This window comes from Schistocerca americana, chromosome X (assembly GCF_021461395.2).
Source record: "Schistocerca americana isolate TAMUIC-IGC-003095 chromosome X, iqSchAmer2.1, whole genome shotgun sequence".
NCBI lineage: Eukaryota > Metazoa > Arthropoda > Insecta > Orthoptera > Acrididae > Schistocerca > Schistocerca americana.
In genome coordinates this window covers 311,029,416-311,052,311 of record NC_060130.1, presented here as the reverse complement: position 1 = coordinate 311,052,311, position 22,896 = coordinate 311,029,416, and the positions used below count along the sequence as shown (strand labels likewise).

General features: G+C 42.2%; 1 protein-coding gene across 1 annotated transcript in view; it reads right to left on the bottom strand.

Moving 5' to 3' along the window:
• The window catches only part of LOC124555986 (rho GTPase-activating protein 45-like), a 672,894-nt gene that overhangs the window by 418,888 nt on the left and 231,110 nt on the right, over positions 1-22,896 (bottom strand). Inside the window, exon 3 of the mRNA XM_047130031.1 lies at positions 2,821-2,986. Within this exon, the coding sequence (XP_046985987.1) occupies positions 2,821-2,986 (166 nt within the window). The remainder of the gene's footprint in view (positions 1-2,820; positions 2,987-22,896) is intronic.

Genomic DNA, 22,896 nt, shown 5'->3' with positions numbered 1-22,896 from the left:
AGAGTGTCGACATGTTGCCTTGAGCTCCTCGATCACCAGATGTGTCTCCAGTCGAGCACACGCAGGACATCATCGGACGACAACTCCAGCGTCATCAACAAATAGCATTAAGCGTCCCTTCATTGACCGACCAAGTGAAACATGCATGAAACTCCAACCCACAAACTGACATCCGACACCTGTACAACCCAATGTTTGTGTTGGGGATTGGCAAGACAGCCAATCCACTATGAGGAAGCCGAAAGGCACGCGTTTAAGCTCACGCAGGCTGGCGTGAGGTCTGGAACAGGACACGGAAATGAGACTAGTAAAAAACGTACGTAGCTTCTGGAATACTTAACTTTAATCCATAATTGGTGAACATCGCTCTTGACGGTACATGTTTTACAGCATCAATAGTAACTGGTAATGGCGCCTTGCTAGGTCGTAGCAAATGACGTAGCTGAAGGCTAAGCTAACCATCGTCTCGGCAAATGAGAGCGCAATTTGTCAGTGAACCATCGCTAGCAAAGTCGGCTGTACAACTGGGGCGAGTGCTAGGAAGTGTCTCTAGACCTGCCGTGTGGCGGCGCTCGGTCTGCAATCACTGATAGTGGCGACACGCGGGTCCGACGTATACTAACGGACCGCGGCCGATTTAAAGGCTACGACCTAGCAAGTGTGGTGTCTGGCGGTGACACCACAGTTTGCATGTCTGCATGCTTGCATTTAACATTCTGACGGTGACGCCGGTTATTCATGTACCAGCAATTGACATTTGCAATGGCTTATCTCGAGTTTACATTAACCTACAACCTTGCAATGTTAGTCAATTAAACTTGTTGTCCGAAGTATCATTACTTTATTTTTTTTTTTTTTTTTTTTTTTTTTTTTTGGTAATGAGATTCTGGTTGCTTTGAAGCGCATAAATGAAGCCGCGGTACATTTCGAAATTAGGTTGTATGACAAACTTAGTTATTACCAACGTCTCTAAACAGGGCCATTAACGAAAATACGTAGATTGTTACAGTACGGACGAAGTGAAACCACACAGTGCGCGAGACCAGCGGTTGGTGCAGTGTGGTTGTTGCATGGCTTACGACCGGACAACGACAGCCGTCTGATAGTAATCCTTCAAGCTACTGTGCAGTATATAATCTTAAAATTTGGACATCGACAACTTAGATACATGATAGAATTGTTCTTTTATAAATGTAAAGAAATATTAAAATCTTCCAGAAAACTTTTGGTAGCCGCATAGCTTTAGTACTTCCTTTATTACAGGATCATACAGAACCAGTTTTGCGATGACTTTTTAGCATCCTTTTATCTACATCTACATCCATACTCCGCAAGCCACCTGACGGTGTGTGGCGGAGGGTACCATGAGTACCTCTATAGGTTCTCCCTTCTGTTCCAGTCTCGCATTGTTCGTGGAAAGAAGGATCGTCGGTATGCCTCTGCGTGGGCTCTAATCTCTCTGATTTTATCCTCATGGTCTCTTCGCGAGATATACGTAGGAGGGAGCAATATACTGCTTGACTCCTCGGTGAAGGTATACCGGGTGATCAAAAAGTCAGTATAAATTTGAAAGCTGAATAAATTACGGAATAATGTACATAGAAAGGTACAAATTGGCACACGCGCTTGGAATGACATGGGGTTTTATTAGAATCAAAAAAATACAAACGTTCAAAAGATGTCTGACATATGGCGCTTCATCTGATCAGAATAGCAATAATTAGCATAACAAAGTAAGTCAAAGCAAAGATGATGTTCTTTACAGGAAATGCTCAATATGTCCACCATCGTTCCTCAACAATAGCTGTAGTCGAGGAATAATGTTGTGAACAGCACTGTAAAGCATGTCCGGAGCTATGGTGAGGCATTGGCGTCGGATGTTGTCTTTCAGCATCCCTAGAGATGTCGATCGATCAACGATACACTTGCGACTTCAGGTAACCCCAATGCCAATAACCGCACGGACCGAGGTCTGGGGACCTGGGAGGCCAAGCATGACGAAAGTGGCGGCTGAGCACACGATCATCACCAAGCGGTGGGCGCAAGAGGTCTTTCACGCGTCTAGCAATAGGGGGTGGTTTTTTGGTTCTAATAAAACCCCATGTCATTCCAAGCATGTGTGTCAATTTTTACCTCTCTATATACATTATTCCATGGTTTATTTAGTTTTCAAATCTATACTGACTTTTTGATCACCCGGTACATATAACTAATGCAACAATGTGCTGGCATTTGTTCATTTTTCGTCACTTCTCAATACCTGCGGCTACCAATGCTCATGTACACTGCCTGCGCTTGTTACTCATTGGAATCTTTGCTGTTTCATCTCATAACCATACAATTTAGGCGGTCCTGGCAATTCGAACACAGTCCGATCGTCGGGAGGCCGCGTATTTTTAACGAAATAATATTTAATTAGTTATATGTATACATCTCAGATGCGATTAAATCATCGCGAAGCCGGTAGTGTATGATCCTGTAATAGAGGGTCTACTAACAGCTAATGCGGCTACCAAAAGTCAAAAAATGGTTCAAATAGCTCTGAGCACTATGGGACTTAACTGCTGCTGTCATCAGTCCCCTAGAACTTAGAACTACTTAAGCCTAAGGACATCACTCGCATCCATGCCCGAGGCAGGATTCGAACTGCGACTGTAGCGGTCGCGCGGTTCCAGACTGTAGCGACTAGAACCGCTCGGCCACTCCTGCCGGCCTACCAAAAGTCATTTAGAGGATACTGCTGTAACCTTACAGTACCTTGAATTTTTATTAACCTAGCCAGAAGCGCCTTACGACCAGTGATGAATGCTGCAGGCTTACCGGCGTTGGTGGAGCCGGAGGCGGGTGCGATGGCGTGTCGCAGGCTGGCGAGCGCCTCCTTGAGGCTGCGCACGTCTGCGGTGAGTGCTGCCATGTCCTCCGCCTCTGTGCCGGAGCTGGGCTCCGAGCACGAGCTGCTGTCCGCATCCCCACCCCGTTCGCTCATCTGCAACAATAACAAAACATTGCAATCGCGTCAAAAACTACGCTGATAGAAATGGAGAATGTGGTATCGTACAGAGATCGCGTTGCCACACCAAAGTTTGCAACACGAATGATACCAGCGAGGGCTCACTGCTGTCCGCAACGAAGTACGGGAAATATGGGAAGCGCTGCTGAAGACCACGCCTTTCATATCAGCTCTGCAGCGACCTCACGTCGAGGTTAATACAGGGTGTTACAAAAAGGTACGGCCAAAATATCAGGAAACATTCCTCACACACAAATAAAGAAAAGATGTTATGTGGATATGTGTCCGGAAACGCTTAATTTCCATGTTAGAGCTCATTTTAGTTTCGTCAGTATGCACTGTACTTCCTCGATCCACCGCCATGATTTCATACGGGATACTCAACCTGTGCTGCTAGAACATGTGCCTTTACAAGTCCGACACAACATGTGGTTCATGCACGATGGAGCTCCTGCACATTTCAGTCGAAGTGTTCGTACGCTTCTCAACAACAGATTCGGTGACCGATGGATTGGTAGAGGCGGACCAATTCCATGGCCTCCACGCTCTCCTGACCTCAACTCTCTTGACTTTCATTTATGGGGGCATTTAAAAGCTCTTGTCTACGCTCCCCGGTACCAAATGTTGACACTCTTGGTGTTTGTATTGTGGGTGGCTGTGATACAATACGCCATTCTCCAGGGCTGCATCAGCGCATCACGGATTCCATGCGACGGAGGGTGGATGCATGTATCCTCGCTAACGGAGGACATATTGAACGTTTCCTGTAACAAAGTGTTTGAAGTCAAGCTGGTACGTTCTGTTGCTGTGTGTTTCCATTCCATGATTAATGTGATTTGAAGAGAAGTAATAAAATGAGCTCTAACATGGAAAGTAAGCGTTTCCGGACACATGTCCACATAACATATTTTCTTTCTTTGTGTGTGAAGAATGTTTCCTGTAAGTTTGGCCTTACCTTTTTGTAACACCCTGTATAGTGTCGAGCATGGAAGAACTCGCCCAGTTCGAGATCTCAGCTTCAACAGTTAACATCATACTCTAGGACCAACGTGTCGGTAAAGTTTCAGATTAACTTGTAGTGTTGTTAATGTTGAACGTTGTACCTCAAGAGAACGGTTTGTTGGTTAGTGCATCAAATTATGCTTTGCCAGTCTTTGTGTACCGCAAGTCTCTAGAGGAACGGAAGGCTCCAAATGATTGGAAAAGAGCACAGGTAGTCCCAGTCTTCAAGAAGGGTCGTCGAGCAGATGCGCAAAACTATAGACCTATATCTCTGACGTCGATCTGTTGTAGAATTTTAGAACATGCTTTTTGCTCGCGTACCATGTCGTTTCAGGAAACCCAGAATCTACCCTGTAGGAATCAACATGGATTCCGGAAACAGCGATCGTGTGAGACCCAACTCGCTTTATTTGTTCATGAGACCCAGAAAATATTAGGTACAGGCACCCAGGTAGATGCCATTTTCCTTGACTTCCGGAAGGCGTTCGATACAGTTCCGCACTGTCGCCTGATAAACAAAGTAAGAGCCCACGGAATATCAGACCAGCTGCGTGGCTGGATTGAAGAGTTTTTAGCAAACAGAACACAGCGAGTAGGCACTTGGTGCAGGGAGTGGCAACTGAACCTTAACGTAGACAAATGTAATGTATTCTGAATACATAGAAAGCAGTGAAGCGCACAGCACTTCTGTTAATACTATTGATGAACTGGATCAGGATATTACAGAACCTTGTCAAGATGATCCCGGATGTGGAACGTCTCCTTTAACAAGTACGAGTGTATAGTAAATTGTAACATATAACGCGCTGAAGTCGCATTGCTTGTCGCCTTAAGGTAAGCCATGAGTGAAATTTGAGCTTATTAGATGAAGCCTTAATCGAAAAGTTTACTTTTCAGATGTAACTATACTAACAAGGACAATATTTCGCACTGATAGCAGTTGTGGCTCGGAACCACATAAACGCAATTATCTCGAAAACGGCTTGTTTGCCGACCGATGTTTAGCGGAATGGTTTTGCTTCTGGTGTCGTATATTTATCGCCGCGTCATTTTTGGCTATTAATTATGATAAATTATGTATATCCTCTGTACAACTACTGTTGTCTCTTGTTTTGCTACCCCAACAGCAAAACTCATCAACTGTATGGATCAGTCCATATCTTATAAAATTCCTCCAGCAACATTGAGTTAAATTTATTACACTCAGTTACCGTTGTTTTATTCCAGTTCATTTCATGATACCTTTTCAAGACTCTATCCATTCCAATAAACCGATCTTCGAGGTCACTTTTTGTCTCTGACATAACTACAGTGTCAACGGTAAAACATTACTTTTATTTCTTTTTCTTGAACTTTCAACCCTTTTTTAAAAATTTCTCTAACTCTCTCGTTTTATAACTATTGCCTCTCTTACAGGCCCTTCAACACATATAACTGTAGCCTAGTTTCTGTAAAATTTTTAGATAATCTAACGTTTCCTATGGTCCACTTCCACTACCTCCTTCTACATAACAAGGATTTTCTTTTCTTTTGGTCATTTAAATATGTGTCCCTAATTATTACATGCCATGTAGGCGCCCAACTTGTACATTGTACAAATGTAATATAGTTTTACATGGTTTCTGATAGAACTACTAAGTCTGCCTCTATCTCAATGCAACCTTTCGCCTTAAGATGCGACTTTTACGTATTCAATTTATAGGCTACCATTCTTTGCAGCCTACGTAGATTCACAGTGTATCTTCTGCAAACAAATGGCTCTGAGCACTATGGGACTTGACAAAAAAAAAAATGGTTCAAATGGCTCTGAGCACTATGGGACTTAACATCTATGGTCATCAGTCCCCTAGAACTTAGAACTACTTAAACCTAACTAACCTAAGGACAGCACACAACACCCAGCCATCACGAGGCAGAGAAAATCCCTGACCCCGCCGGGAATCGAACCAGGGAACCCGGGCGTGGGAAGCGAGAACGCTACCGCACGACCACGAGATGCGGGCGAGGGGACTTAACATCTGAGTTCATCAGTCCCCTAGAACTTAGAACTACTTAAACCTAACTAACCTAAGGACATCACACACATTCATGCCCGAGGCAGGATTCGAACCTGCGACCGTAGCAGTAGCGCGGTTCCGGACTACAGCGCCTAGAACCGCATGGCCACCGCGGCCGGCTTCTGCAAACCAGTGAAAGGAATACAGTGGTGTATATTTTCCTCGGGAGAGACTACTTTTGTCACAAGTGACCGATATTCTTGCAAAACGTCAGACCAAAATATTTTTAAGCAAAACATTACACATGCCGTCAAACCATACAGCCTGTCAAAGAACAAGATCCTATAATATTAAGACAGATATTAGTCACACTAAACTGAATGGTCACAGCATAAATTTATGTACACTGTAATTAGGCCCAAACATTCATAATTAGGAGCTTATGTTGCATTTTTACAAAGGAAAAGATACACATAAAATTGTATATGCATGATAAAACATGATAAAAAGTGGCTGTGTGATTAAAATAACGCAGGATTAGGAAATACCAAAATTATTTAAGTATTCAGCGTGTATCAGCGTATATCTATAAAGTCTGGAAGTTAGAAGAAATATAATACCTGACGATAAAAGTGATGCACACACATGACATGCTTGGATGTTAATGAAACTTCGTACATGTACTCACCATCAGTTTGTATGTAAATGAATACAGTTGTAATTCACTGGAAAAATTTGAGTGGTCACCAGGGTGCACTAGTGCTCTTCGTGTTCTGTGTTGTTACCAGGCCTATTTGGGAATGTAAGGGGCGCGAGCAGTGTTAGATATTAAGTGGTTACTGTGAAGGACATGGAGATACGGCACACTCATGTGAGACAGTCTTATAAGCACCCAATCTAACTGCTTTCAGGGAGTGGATGAAGAGTTGGAGACTTTTGAATGTTCGGATTTTTGCTTTAGAGGTTATCTTGAGGTTATCAGGGGTGAGCGAGGAAAAGAAGTTGTGTGACATTATTGTCAGGATTATCTGTTGTGGTGTTACTCTTATATTTTACCCTTAATATAAATAGTGAGCTATTTGTCATGTACACACTGTCTCCGTAAGCAAGATATCCCAGTCAGATCCACAGTAAACTTCGGAAAACCCCCAGATACAACACTAACGAACATTACGTTCAAATACTACTGTCTGAAGACTTCAAAGTTCTAGAAGACAGAACAATTACAAACACTACAAAACAAATAAAAATTTAATAAATTTCTATACATAGCAACACTTATCTCGTTCAACATAGAAAGCATGTTTTCCAATACACCAGTAACCGAGATAAAAGATATTACAGGAAAAATCTGAAGACATACACCCAAAAACCTGATGGACAGATTAATAAAATACTGCCATTATTACTGCTTAAATGATACAAAGCTACACACATCAAACAACGTTTTGCGTCAACTTGGTTCCGAGAGTTCCGGAACCTGTACAGAAAATTGGAATAGAGATCATATAAACATCATTTCCGCCCTTTTTATTGCTCATGAAAACCACACATTGCATGTTGTACCACAATACAGCGAGACCTTCAGAGGTGGTAGTCCAGATTGCTGTACGCGCCGGTACCTCTAATACCCAGTAGCACGTCATCTTGTACTGATGCGTGCCTGTATTCCTCGTGGCATACTATCCACAAGTTCATCAAGGCACTGTTGGTCCAGATTGTACCACCTTTCAACGGCGATTCGGCGTAGAGCCCTCAGAGTGGTTGGTGAGTCACGTCGTCCATATACAGCCCTTTTCAATGTATGACAGGCATGTTCGATAGGGTTCATCTCTGGAGACCATGCTGGCCACTCTAGTCGAGCGATGTCGGTATCCTGAAGGAAGTCATTCACAAGATGCGCATGATGGGGGAGCGAATTGTCGTCCATGAAGACGAATGCCTCGCCAATATGCTGCCGATAAGGTTGCGCTAACGATCGGTGGATGGCATTCACGTATCGTACAGCCGTTACGGCGTGTTCCATGACCACCAGCGGCGTACGTCGGCCACACATAATGTCACCCCAAAACAGCAGGGAACTTCCACCTTGCTGCATTCGCTGGATAATGTGTCTAAAGCGTTCAGCCTGACGATTGTCTGGACGAAGGCATATACGACACTCATCGGTGAAGAGAACGTGGTGCCAATCCTGGGCGGTCCATTCGGCATGTTGTTGGACACATCTGTACCGCGCTGTATGGTGTCGTGGTTGCAAAGATGTGCCTCGCCATGGACATCGGGAGTGAAGTTGCGCATCATGCAGCCTACTGCGCACAGTTTAAGTCCTAACACGACGTCCTGTGGCTGCACGAAAAGCGTTATTCGACATGGTGGTGTTGGTGTCAGGATCCTCCGAGCGATAATCCGTAGGTATCGGTCATTCATTGCAGTAGTAGTCCTTCGGCGGCCTGAACGAGGCATGTCAACGATAGTTCCTGTCTTTCTGTATCTCCTCCATATCCAAACAACATCGCTTTGGTTTACTCCGAGACGCCTGGACACTTCGCTTGTTGAGAGCCCTTCCTGTCACAAAGTAACAATGCAGACGGGATCGCACAGCGCTATTGACCGTCTAGGCATGGTTGGACTACAGACAACACGAGCTGTGTACCACTTTCCTGGTGGAATGACTAGGAGTGATCGGCTGTCAGACCCCCGCTGTCTAATAGGCGCTTCTCATGCATGGTTGTTTACATCCTTGGGTGGGTTTAGTGACATCTCTGAAAAGTCAAAGAGACTGTGTCTGTGATACAGTATCCACAGTCAACGTCTATCTTCAGGACGTCTGGGAAGTGAGGTGATGCAAAACTTTTTTTGTGTGTGTATTTCCAGTTCAGCAAAATATTTTATTTACAAGAGGATGGATTAGTAACGGGTTACCTAGTTTCAGAAGCCTTAGCAAATTTTGAACAGGCTATTTTTACAAACATATTTTCAATGGAATACAACTCGTACTGTTTCAGACAAATGGGTGACATCTGCTGCTTAACAGGTGAATCACAAACAAAAAATGGATACTGCTATTAACAAATTATATAAAATGATTAAATTCACAATACAAAGAGAACATTATAATCGAATTACATTTCCAGGCAATACAGTCAATAAATGAAACAACATACACGTACCTCAAATGTACCATAAACTGCTAACAACTGACGTTACCATACACTAAACTTCGTAACACCCGAACTCACACAAAGGAGCAGTACTCCGGCTTATGCTCCGTATACTCAACGTAGTATCACTCACAAATGAAAATTATTAACGAGAACTAGCCATCATGATGCACGTAATGAGAAACAGTGGATAGAATACTCACGCCTTATAAAATTCACATCAGTCTTTCCATTGTGTGCCAGCCTAGTCCGCTGTAACTAGCTCTGACGTCATAAATATTGCGCAATACTTCAAAATGAAGTAAATAACCTGAAGCGTTTCTAGCAGGTCAGGAGTAATACAAAATCAATATGTGTTGGATATCAGTTCAATAACTTTAACCATTTTCGAAATTTGGATGTTTTTCTGTAAAAATCATTGGCGCAACAGAAAAGAGCTAGAAACTTAAAAATTTATATTTAGATTCCTTTTGCATAATAATTTAGTAGAAACAGTATTGTGGATCTCACAAATTAAAATTTTACTTGAAATTCATGATTTTCTGGTTTTTGTCTTAGAAATTAAGGAAGCAAGATAGATTAAGTAGGCGAATAAATAAAGCTAGGATGTTTACATTTAAGTAGTAGGGAGATCCTCTATAATCATAAAAATGTGAGAAATTTCGACAGAATAACTATAAAACTATAGCTATAGCCTATCTCCAAAGAGCAAGTTCAGAGCTCGTCTACTGCATGTAGTGTAATTAAATTAATTCTCTCGCCCAAAATATTTGACTTAGCCACGTCAGACTTATATTATGATTACTTACTTGTGTGCTGATTGCACAATTAAATTGAAAGCTTCATCGGCCATCAACAAAGGAAGCAATGATTTATTCGATAACTTAAAGTGGTGCATTACTAGCCAACCGGCTAGTCGGGAGAGCAGGTTTGATCAGGCATTCCCTTAGCCGTCCGCACCGTGGCTTTATATGTAAGAACGTTGCGAGAGAGGAGAAGGCCCCAGTTCTCTCCAGACGCTGATTAGCGCACCACCTGTGCCGGGAGTCGCGTCGCATCGGTATTGTTGTATAAACAGCCTCGGATGCAGTAAAAAGTTACTCGGGATATGCGTAACCATGAAATCGTTTTCGAGTGAAGTGTTAATTTTGGGATGACGTTAATGATCTATCTTTAGTTTGCATATGTCGTATTTTCACGTGCCGCCGCAGGACAGACATTCTACCATTTTTAGTGTGGCGTTTGTTGAACATTATCATCAAATTATGGCGAACATTCACTTAAACATTTAATTGGAACAGTTATAGTTGCATCAGTGCATTAGGCTCTGAACTGCTCTGGTAGTTGGATTGTGTGGATTCTTTTTGGTCTGTGACTTTCAGAATATAGTGAACATTTTAGAGAGAATGGTTTTTGATTATGAATCCCAGACAATTTCCTAATTTCTCAGAACTATAAGCTGTAGCTATAAATGTATTTCTCAGATGAAGTGGGCACTAGGAATTCTAATTACAGGCTTCAGGTTTTGCTAATCACTTTCTGGTTTCCAATATTGTAGTTAGAGAGCCTGTGTTGAGAGCAGCAAACAACAGCATAAATACAAAACATTTATTCTATTATTTCCACCCACCGCCCCACATATGTTGCTAATCGGCCAGGAAACAAACTGAGTAAAAGTGAAAGTGCTTTTTAAATACTCGTATTCGGAAGTGAAATGCGACAAGCAACTGAGCAATGGATCAGTTGCATGTGGACGACGCAATTGGATTAACAACGCATCTGGATTGACGGAGCTGGCGCTGAGTCTAGCTACACTGCTGGCATCACGAGAATTCAGTCTCGCCACACCGCAGTCATCCGTCGGAGCGACCGGAGCCGCGTCTGCTGTTGCGGGCTACGCCCACAACACAGCAGTTGTCGAGGTGCCGTCTGCAGTTCAGCGCACCGCGTCACATCAGTAATCCTGGTACGCCACGCCGGCAACGCCATACGTCTTGCAGAAGGAACTAAGTTAAGCAAAAAGCTGTTAAAACTTTTACTAACCTGCACTAAAAGACTGTCGACGATGGAACCGCAAAGAGAAACAGAAGTTAAACCTAAATCAGGACCTATGTCTGTTGAAGGAACTGTAAATCCAGGCAACGTTTCAAGTGTAGATATGCATGAAAATAGTAATGTTAAAGTGAAATCCGAACTAGTGTCTCCTGACAGTAGTGTGAAAAAGGGCAACAATTCAATAGTAGAGACCCCTGTAGTAAAGCAGAAATCAGAAAGTGTTAAGTTATTGGATGATAGTTTCTCTGATGAATTAAAAATGAAACAGTCATCAGAGATGGTAGAGTTTAAAAAGGAGAAGTTAGATATGACTGGTCAATCAGAAGTTTCATTTAGTTTTGATGATTCTGGTGTTGGAGCTAGTATTTTGTCACCTGAGTGTGATAAAAAGCCAGCTAGTGAGCAACCCAACGATACTGGGGCTATTGAATTAAATGTAATATTACAAGCAATAGCTGCCAGTAATGCAAAAATGTCAGCCAATAATGCTAGAATGACAGCTGAGCTAAAATCTGATATAATTGAGGGAAATAACAGGATTGTGGCCAGCCAAACCAATTTTAATATATGGTTTGAGGCAATAGACAATAAATTAGAATCCAATAAAGCTGAATTAGAAACTTCCTTCAAGACTGGCTGCAATAAGTTGAAAGAGGATCTGGAGAGTTTGAATTATAAAATTGATTACAACCATGAGGATATTAAGAAAAAGGTTGCTCAACAGTTATCTGAGATGTATAAAACAGTAAAATCCGAAGTTGCCGAGGTTCGCAAAGACTTCCAAATGGAAGATGCGAAGCTGGAGCACAAGTTAACAGAAAAGATCGAGGCGGAATCTGAACTGTGCTCAGATAGGTTTAAAGATGTTAATATAAAAGTAAACATATGTCAAGCAGAAGTAGATGCAATCAAAACTGATACTACTCATATTGTGCAAAGAGTAGATAATGTTGAAATGAGAGTAGAAAATATTAGGACTAACATTGCTAACATTGAGAGTAAAGTAGCTTCAGTAACTTCTGGTAATGGTAGTATGCAACAAGTTGTAGCTGCGAACGCCGCTTTTATCGGGTGTTGGCAGTTCTTGCGGTTCGATCCAGATAAAAATATCCACCCGCTAGATTTCTGGAACGATTTTGAAGATGTGATTCCACCAAATTGGTCTGAACGAGAGAAAATCTCATTTATTAGAAGCCATTTAGCGGATGACGCCATGCGTTGGTCAGCTGATGTTATGTTGAAGTGTAAAACATTAGCGGAATTTAAAACAGCTTTCATTAATGAGTATTGGTCTAGCAATAAGCAAAATGAAGTGTTGAGAGAATTTTGGAGAGGAAAACGCTTCAATGCAGGCAAGGAATCTATGAAAGAGTTTGTCAGGTCATGAATCTCACGTTTGTCACATTTGGCCGAAAAGCTAAAACCTGAAATGATAATACTAGGTCTTGAAGCCAAACTGCCATGGTATTGGCAAACTAGAATTATATCTGCCCCTACAGACAATCTGGATCGTTTCATTGAATATTTGGAACGTGTAGAGCGTGTGGCTGCCAATGAGGAGCAAGCACGTAATAACAGAAATGCTAATAACACTAGTAGTAATTTTAAGAACGAGCAGAATGGCAATGTAAACATCAGAACAGTAGGTGTTGACCATCCTAAGAAAGGTAGGAGTTGGAGAAATAATTACCAGAACCAACAATGGCATCCAAATGATAGTAATTTTGTTTCTAACAAAAATGTGCAAGTAAACAACAGTGTTGAAAGCAATGCTGTGCCAGTTAAATATAATGCTAATAAAGGTAACAGTAGTAGGCAGAGGCTGGAAAACTAGTTCCCGTCTATGAGGATACTGGCGCTCACCAGGCGGTTGCTTTTCCTAATCCAGTAATTACAGTAATTAGTATGACAGATCAGAATACTCAAACTGAGGATTCGGATGATGGGTCGGTAGTATCCAACGATACTGCAGAAATATTAAACCACTCACAGTATTTGATAGATACCGTGTTAGAGACGCTTTCTAAGTGGGAAGAGAAAGAGAAGGCGCAGCAGTGTAACGGTAGGGAAGAGTTACAAAATACTGAATTGTCAGGTGAAGAAGCAGAAGAAATTCATGCTTATATTTACGATGAGGTTGATGTGCTCTTATCTAAAGTGCCTGTGCAGGATGTTGATAGTGTACTAATAGATTTAGGACAGGAGGTAAGTGAGAATGTAGAGGATAGCCTGATGGAGGTCGATGAACCCAGTAGCTGTGAACAGTTGCCACTGGAGAAGGAACCCGATGATAATAGTGAAAGTGGTTTAGCTGTAACTAGTGTTATGCCCGGTCTAGAGGCGAAGAATCGCTCAGACTACAGTAATTGGGGTCATGTTCAGCAAACTAAATGTAATGAAATCATGCGGTGTTTCGATTTGAAATTAATAGACCGACTGGAAAAGGCAGCTGAAAATGTAGTTCAGGAAACCCCTACACACTTTGACCTAAATGTAATGAAGACAGATGTCGATCACTTTAGTTGGAGACAAATCCAAAAGGAACTATTGGATGAGTTTGAGGAACCACCTGTACAACCTAGAATAAGCCACCCTATAATAATAGCGAATATGTTGGTATCAATGTATGTTGTCTCTTAGACAGTGGAAGTGAGGTGAGTGCGATATCTCAGTCCTTCTTTGATGCATTACCTGGTAAAGACAAGCTTACAGTAATGAGGGTAACAGGACTAAGAATAATTGGTGCTACTGGCAAGGTGTCAAAAACGGTAAAGCAAAAAGCTTTACTGCCCTTTGATATTAATGGTAATTTAATTGATCATCCATGCTTAATTGTAAACAATCTCAGTATTGATGTTTTAATTGGCATAGATTTCTTGTCTAAATATCAGAGTGTTGTTGACTTTGAAAGAAGCCAGTTAAAATTGGTCTTGCCGATAACCGGAGTAATTACGTTACCTTTTATTGATAAACATGTGGTAACTAATGATGAAACTTGGGAGCTGCCTATACGAGTTCTGAAAAATAGGAGATATTGGGACGAAGGTGTTAATCTTAGTAAAAGTAAGCTAAACACAAAAGAAGAAGAAGCAATTATTTAGGACAAAATTGAAGCGAAATTGCAGGAAATCGATAAAATTTCTGCTAATAGGATCATAGGAAAACCACATGCCAATGCATATAGGCTAGAGTATCCTAAGAGTAAAAAGCTATTAGGTCTCAGGAACGTGATCGACCTAAAGAAGTTAATAGGTAGTGAATGAATTCTGTAGGGAGGAGGTTGTTCTGTAACCTCTATACAGTGTGGCAGCTGTGCAGTCCCAGCTGTGTGAGATCTTCTTTCACATTTCAGATCTCACTCTCTCTTCAGCTTTCCTATCCACCTAAAATTTTGACTCCTTCTTTCCAATACGAAAATTTCTGAAACCAATGAATTCTGTAGGGAGGAGGTTGTTCTGTAACCTCTACACAGTGTGGCAGCTGTGCAGTCCCAGCTGTGTGAGATATTCCTTCCTTTTCAGGTCTCACTCATTCTTCATCTTTCCTATCCACCAAAATTTCGGCTCTTACTCTCAAATACTAAAATCTTCCGGTATGACTATCAAGCCAGCATTAAACTAATGAATTCTGTAGGGAGGAGGTTGTTCTGTAACCTCTACACAGTGTGGCAGCTGTGCAGTCCCAGCTGGGTGAGATCTTCTTTCCCATTTCAGGTCTCACTCTATCTTCATCTTTCCTATCCTCCAAAGTTTCGACTCCTTCTTTGCAATACAAAAATTTTCCGTCATGGCTATCAAGCCATGCGTTCTGTAACCATTCTATCCACCGATTAGTGAAGAAAATACCTAATGTGACAAACCTAACAGTGACATAAACAACAGAAAAGTATGATGTAATTAAGATACAAAGGTATTTGAGTAGCAAGTATGTATAGAACCCTGGTAATATTATAAGTACAAAGTTGTTGTTTTATTGGAAATGGTCCACCAACAGTAATTTAAAAAGCTATACAAATTCGTGTACAAGCAGGATCTGAAGTGGCAGTGAAACCTATTGTATGCTGTAGAGCCAATTAATTAATAGTAAAAGAGATTGCTTAGTCTTATGAAAAATATGCAGATAAGTTGTAAGAATGAACTCAGCTTGTGTAGCAAGGAATGGCAGTGTAATAGAATTGAACAATGTTTATGGTTGAGACGTGAAGGACACGTCCTTGAAATATTTATAAGGTTGGAGCTGGCTGTTATTTGGTGTAGTGTGTGACAGGACACACCTACACGTATTGAGGTTATGAGTTGGAGGCGTGAATGCGGCCATAGGTACCCTTATGTTAGATGAGACAGAGCAGCTCATGGTGTACTATAGGTTTAAGGAATTTAGCATTATGCTCGGCCATAATTACTTAATGCACTTTAGTGGTAGGTCGAGAGAGAGTACCTGTGGTTTCAGCATCCAATCAAGTGGAAATGGATTGCAACGTGAGCAAACTGATCAGCTGCAATACACTATAGATATGAAATAAATGTGCTATCCTATACGTTAAATGTTAATAGAATGAGTGTTAAATAAGTAAATACAATAGCATCATAATTGAGTAACATAATGGCAGACGTGAAACATTATTTATAGCTCAACATAAATACACTTCGATGAAGTAAGTACATAATTGCAGATGTGGAACTGACACAGCAGCAGAGGACCAATAAGTGGATTTAGTAGTCAACTAAACGTAGTGTGTTTTGAACACTCAGAACTCTACTATTTCAACAAGTTACTCACATGTACAAAGAGGCTGAGAAGACAACTGCCAATCAAATATACTCATATTATCTCTAAGAATAAGGTAATCGAAGATGAATCAGTTAAGTAAATAAAATACAGATTTGTCAGAAATGTACCGAGCATTGGTTCAGTGTTCCGGCCCAGAAATAATAAATTGAGAATAAAAAGGATTTATGATTGTACGCCTTGAGCATAAAAATTTCTCTAGTAGGTGACTAACGGCGTTTTGAGCCATTTCTTTACCGATTTTATGACAGTTAAGTAACCGTGAGAATAAAATTGAAAAAGTTCTGTTAACTTTGTTCCAGTACCATATTGAAAGATAAAATGTATATATCCCCATTTCATTGTGACCCACCCGTAGATATTAAGTGAACAGAGTCTGAGGCATTCTTTTTGTTTGTTCTACAGGACAAACCAGATAATGGCAGCCTGGTAACTGCGTGAAAGCGTGGAGTGACTTGGACACAACTCACGGTGACCCCTCCCCTTTCCCCATGTAATTTCGAGTGAACGTGAAGGACGCACACCATAGCAACTTCCCCTCCTCTACCCTTGTGAATGGAAGTGTAGAACGCCAGCCAAAGCGGCTTAAACCACATGTGTAAAGATGAAATTGTCATGATTTGTGAAATTTTCTCTCAGCTTTAAAAAAGACTTCTAAGATGTAATTATCTGTTTATGTATCATGAATAACAGTGTTATTTTCTTTGAATTTGTGCATGTAAAAATATTTACAGACAATTTAATGGATTTAAGATTTTCATAATTTTAAATATTTTTATGTGTTTGTCTGTCTAAGGCAATATATATGCCCAAGTGTTTCATTGATTTTGCTTAAATTTTGAGTGATAATGTTGCTTAAGAGGCAGTGAACATGCCAGCAATTTAAATAATTGAAGTAGGTAATAAGTTTTCTTTTAATATTTCTATATGTTTACATTTCAATTTTAATTTTCATAGCGAGTTAAGCTGTACTCTTGCTTCCCTTTTCGTAATTAATTTTTTTCATTTACATTCAAAAAATTAAGTAGAGGGTGATGTAGGGAAGCAGCATACTCACGCATTATAAAATTCACATCAGTCTTTCCATTGTGTGCCAGCCTAGTCCGCTGTAACTAGCTCTGACGTCATAAATATTGCGCAATACTTTAAAATGAAGTAAATAACCTGAAGCGTTTCTAGCAGATCAGGAGTAATACAAAATCAATATGTGTTGGATATCAGTTCAATAACTTTAACCATTTTCGAAATTTGGATGTTTTTCTGTAAAAATCATTGGCGCAACAGAAAAGAGCTAGAAACTTAAAAATTTATATTTAGATTCCTTTTGCATAATAATTTAGTAGAAACAGTATTGTGGATCTCACAAATTAAAATTTTACTTGAAATTCATGATTTTCTGGTTTTTGTCTTAGAAATTAAGGAAGCAAGATAGATTAAGTAGGCGAATAAATAAAGCTAGGATGTTTACATTTAAGTAGTAGGGAGATCCTCTATAATCATAAAAATGTGAGAAATTTCGACAGAATATCTATAAAACTATAGCTATAGCCTATCTCCAAAGAGCAAGTTCAGAGCTCGTCTACTGCATGTAGTGTAATTAAATTAATTCTCTCGCCCAAAATATTTGACTTAGCCACGTCAGACTTATATTATGATTACTTACTTGTGTGCTGATTGCACAATTAAATTGAATGCTTCATCGGCCATCAACAAAGGAAGCAATGATTTATTCGATAACTTAAAAGTGGTGCATTACTAGCCAACCGGCTAGTCGGGAGAGCAGGTTTGATCAGGCATTCCCTTAGCCATCCGCACCGTGGCTTTATATGTAAGAACGTTGCGAGAGAGGAGAAGGCCCCAGTTCTCTCCAGACGCTGATTAGCGCACCACCTGTGCCGGGAGTCGCGTCGCATCGGTATTGTTGTATAAACAGTGTGGCGTTTGTTGAACATTATCATCAAATTATGGCGAACATTCACTTCAACATTTAATTGGAACAGTTATAGTTGCATCAGTGCATTAGGCTCTGAACTGCTCTGGTAGTTGGATTGTGTGGATTCTTTTTGGTCTGTGACTTTCAGAATATAGTGAACATTTTTGAGAGAATTGTTTTTGATTATGAATCCCAGACAATCTCCTAAATCCTCAGAGCTATAAGCTGTAGCTATAAATGTATTTCTCAGATGAAGTGGGCACTAGGAATTCTAATTACAGGCTTCAGGTTTTGCTAATCACTTTCTGGTTTCCAATATTGTAGTTAGAGAGCCAGTGTTGAGAATGGCAAACAACAGCATAAATACAAAACATTTATTCTATTATTTCCACTCACCGCCCCACAAATAGTAACAGAGTGAGAGAGCTAGACAGCATAATTAGCATACAAAGAACAACAGTATACATAAAGCCACAAACAGTACCGAGCGAGGTGGCGCAGTGGTTACCACACTGTACTCGCATTCAGGAGGATTACGGTTCAAACACGCGTCCGGCCATATTGATTTATGTTTTCCGTGATTTCCCAAAATCGCTTCCAGCAAGTTCAGGTATGGGTCCTTTGAAAAGCCTCCGCTGACCTACCTTCCCCATCCTTCACAAATCCGATGGGACTGATGACCTCACTGTTCGGTCCCTACCCTTACTATCCCAAGAAAAAGATCAACCAGTCAACCACAATCAGCAACATAACATCACCCAACATGCACACTTCATACAGAACACAGAGTAGTATGGAATCAACATTTTCAAAAGACAAGGCATAAAGATAGCAACAGACAATTGTATAAAAAGTAATTCCAAAACTAACTGACGTTGACTTATACCAGAAAGCAAATATACACTCCTGGAAATGGAAAAAAGAACACATTGACACCGGTGTGTCAGACCCACCATACTTGCTCCGGACACTGCGAGAGGGCTGTACAAGCAATGATCACACGCACGGCACAGCGGACACACCAGGAACCGCGGTGTTGGCCGTCGAATGGCGCTAGCTGCGCAGCATTTGTGCACCGCCGCCGTCAGTGTCAGCCAGTTTACCGTGGCATACGGAGCTCCATCGCAGTCTTTAACACTGGTAGCATGCCGCGACAGCGTGGACGTGAACCGTATGTGCAGTTGACGGAATTTGAGCGAGGGCGTATAGTGGGCATGGGGGAGGCCGGGTGGACGTACCGCCGAATTGCTCAACACGTGGGGCGTGAGGTCTCCACAGTACATCGATGTTGTCGCCAGTGGTCGGCGGAAGGTGCACGTGCCCGTCGACCTGGGACCGGACCGCAGCGACGCACGGATGCACGCCAAGACCGTAGGATCCTACGCAGTGCCGTAGGGGACCGCACCGCCACTTCCCAGCAAATTAGGGACACTGTTGCTCCTGGGGTATCGGCGAGGACCATTCACAACCGTCTCCATGAAGCTGGGCTACGGTCCCGCACACCGTTGGGCCGTCTTCCGCTCACGCCCCAACATCGTGCAGCCCGCCTCCAGTGGTGTCGCGACAGGCGTGAATGGAGGGACGAATGGAGACGTGTCGTCTTCAGCGATGAGAGTCGCTTCTGCCTTGGTGCCAATGATGGTCGTATGCGTGTTTGGCGCCGTGCAGGTGAGCGCCACAATCAGGACTGCATACGACCGAGGCACACAGGGCCAACACCCGGCATCATGGTGTGGGAAGCGATCTCCTACACTGGCCGTACACCACTGGTGATCGTCGAGGGGACACTGAATAGTGCACGGTACATCCAAACCGTCATCGAACCCATCGTTCTACCATTCCTAGACCGGCAAGGGAACTTGCTGTTCCAACAGGACAATGCACGTCCGCATGTATCCCGTGCCACCCAACGTGCTCTAGAAGGTGTAAGTCAACTACCCTGGCCAGCAAGATCTCCGGATCTGTCCCCCATTGAGCATGTTTGGGACTGGATGAAGCGTCGTCTCACGCGGTCTGCACGTCCAGCACGAACGCTGGTCCAACTGAGGCGCCAGGTGGAAATGGCATGGCAAGCCGTTCCACAAGACTACATCCAGCATCTCTACGATCGTCTCCATGGGAGAATAGCAGCCTGCATTGCTGCGAAAGGTGGATATACACTGTACTAGTGCCGACATTGTGCATGCTCTGTTGCCTGTGTCTATGTGCCTGTGGTTCTGTCAGTGTGATCATGTGATGTATCTGACCCCAGGAATGTGTCAATAAAGTTTCCCCTTCCTGGGGTAATGAATTCACGGTGTTCTTATTTCAATTTCCAGGAGTGTATATCAATTACAATGTATGTAGGTCAAACAGGTACAATGTTTGATGTCCAGTGACAAGAATATATGAGTGCCTGGAGGTATGTGACAAATTACTTCTCATCCGCATAGCACCTCAGAGAAAATAATCACAAGAAATGAAAATAACGAAATAAGAAGAAGACAAGAAAAACACCATCTAAACTTTGAAGAAAACTATAATATACAAAAAACCCAAAGGCAAAAAGAAAACCAATTTATATGACCAAGTGTACATGATCAGCAACTCACTATTCACATGACCCGATAATATAGTAGAGTAATACCACAACAGATTATCATCAGACTATTGCCACAGAACCCTCCCCCCCCCCCCCACCCCAGGCTCGCTGATCACTGATCCCCTCAAAATAACCACTAAACCAAAAATCGTATCACCTGAACACCTATAACTCTTTATCCACTTTCTAATAGTTCTTAAATCCACATTCAAATATCTGGAACTCCCCTCGACTAGCCACAGTTCCATCTTCCCAAACTTCCTGAAATAATGTTAAGGTCTCTTCAGTAAAAAGTAATGTAAACATACACAAAGAAAAATACAAACACGCACCCAAATATATATAAGGTGTTACAAAAAAGGTACGGCCAACTTTCAGGAAACATTCCTCACACACTTTGTTGCAGTAAATGTTCAAAATGTCCTCCGTTAGCGAGGATACATGCATCCACCCTCCATCGCATGGAATCCGTGATGCGCTGATGCAGCCCTGGAGAATGGTGTATTGTTTCACAGCTGTCCACAATACGAGCACGAAGAGTCTCTACATCTGGTACTGAGGTTGCTTAGACAAGAGCTTTCAAATGCCCCCATAAATGAAAGTCAAGAGGGTTGAGGTCAGGAGAGCGTGGAGGCCATGGAATTGGTCCGCCTCTACCAATCCATTGGTCACCGAATCTGTTGTTGAGAAGCGTACAAACACTTCGACTGAAATGTGCAGGAGCTCCATCGTGCATGAACCACATGTTGTGTCGCACTTGTAAAGGCACATGTTCTAGCAGCACAGGTAGAGTATCCCGTGTGAAATCATGATAACGTGCTCCATTGAGCGTAGGTGGAAGAACATGGGGCCCAATCAAGACATCACTAACAATGCCTGCCCAAACGTTCACAGAAAATCTGTGTTGATGACGTGATTGCACAATTGCAAGCGGATTCTCGTCAGCCCACACATGTTGATTGTGGAAATTGGCAATTTGATCACGTTGGAATGAAGCCTCATCCTTAAAGAGAACATTTGCACTGAAATGAGGATTGACACATTGTTGGATGAACCATTCGCAGAAGTGTACCCGTGGAGGCCAATCAGCTGCTGATAGTGACTGCACACGCTGTACATGGTACGGAAACAACTGGTTCTCCTGTAGCACTCTCCATACAGTGACGCTGACATTAGGGTTATCGTCAACTGCACGAAGAGTTGCCTCGTTCATTGCAGGTGTCCTCGTCGTTCTAGGTCATCCCCAGTCGCGAGTCATAGGCTGGAATGTTCCGTGCTCTCTAAGACGCCGATCGATTGCTTCGAACGTCTTCCAGTCGGGACACCTTCGTTCTGGAAATCTGTCTCGATACAAACGTACCGCTCCACGGCTATAGACCCGTGCTAATCCGTACATCGAATGGGCATCTGCCAACTCCGCATTTGTAAACATTGCACTGACTGCAAAACCACATTCGTGGTGAACACTAACCTGTTGATGCTACATACTGATGTGCTTGATGCTAGTACTGTAGAGCAATGAGTCGCATGTCAACACAAGCACCGAAGTCAACATTACCTTCCTTCAATTGGGCCAACTGGCGGTGAATCGAGGAAGTAAAGAACATATTGACGAAACTAAAATGAGCTCTAACATGGAAATTAAGCGTTTCCGGACACATGTCCACATAACATATTTTCTTTATTTGTGTGTGAGCCATGTTTCCTGAAAGTTTGCCTGTACCTTTTTGTAACACCCTATATATATATATATATATATATATATATATATATATATATATATATATATATATATATATATATGTGTGTGTGTGTGTGTGTGTGTGTGTGCGTGGGTGTTTTTCTGTGATTATAAAATAGAGGTAAATGTATACAGAACTTGGTGGTATGAGCTCAATCATCAGTCTGACGTTGCACTCTGTCGAGCTTGCATACTTGCATTTATTCGATTGGGGGGTGGGGGGTGTCACAATGCTGTAGCATCCTCTTCTGAGACATCTGGTCCACGACTGTTGTAATCCTTGACATCCTGGATACTGGCGGTGGGACGGATATGGCGTCTGAGCTGTTCCCACACACCTTCTATCGCGGTCGGATCTGGGGTCACGGTAGTGTAGTATGAGAGGTAATACATGAGCACATACTATCTCTGAAGTACCACTGAGCTGTCAGAGTTCTCTCAATCACAACCAGCTGCGGCCTCACGTTATGTCTGATGTCTCCCCCCACAACGACGCCTGGAGTAATACCGCTGTACCTTCTAAAAACATTGAAAATGTGAGGCCTATGCCTAGGTCGCCACCACACTCACTATCGATGGTCATCTGGAGTAGTGGAGGGCCCAGATTAATCATTGAACGTAGTGGGAC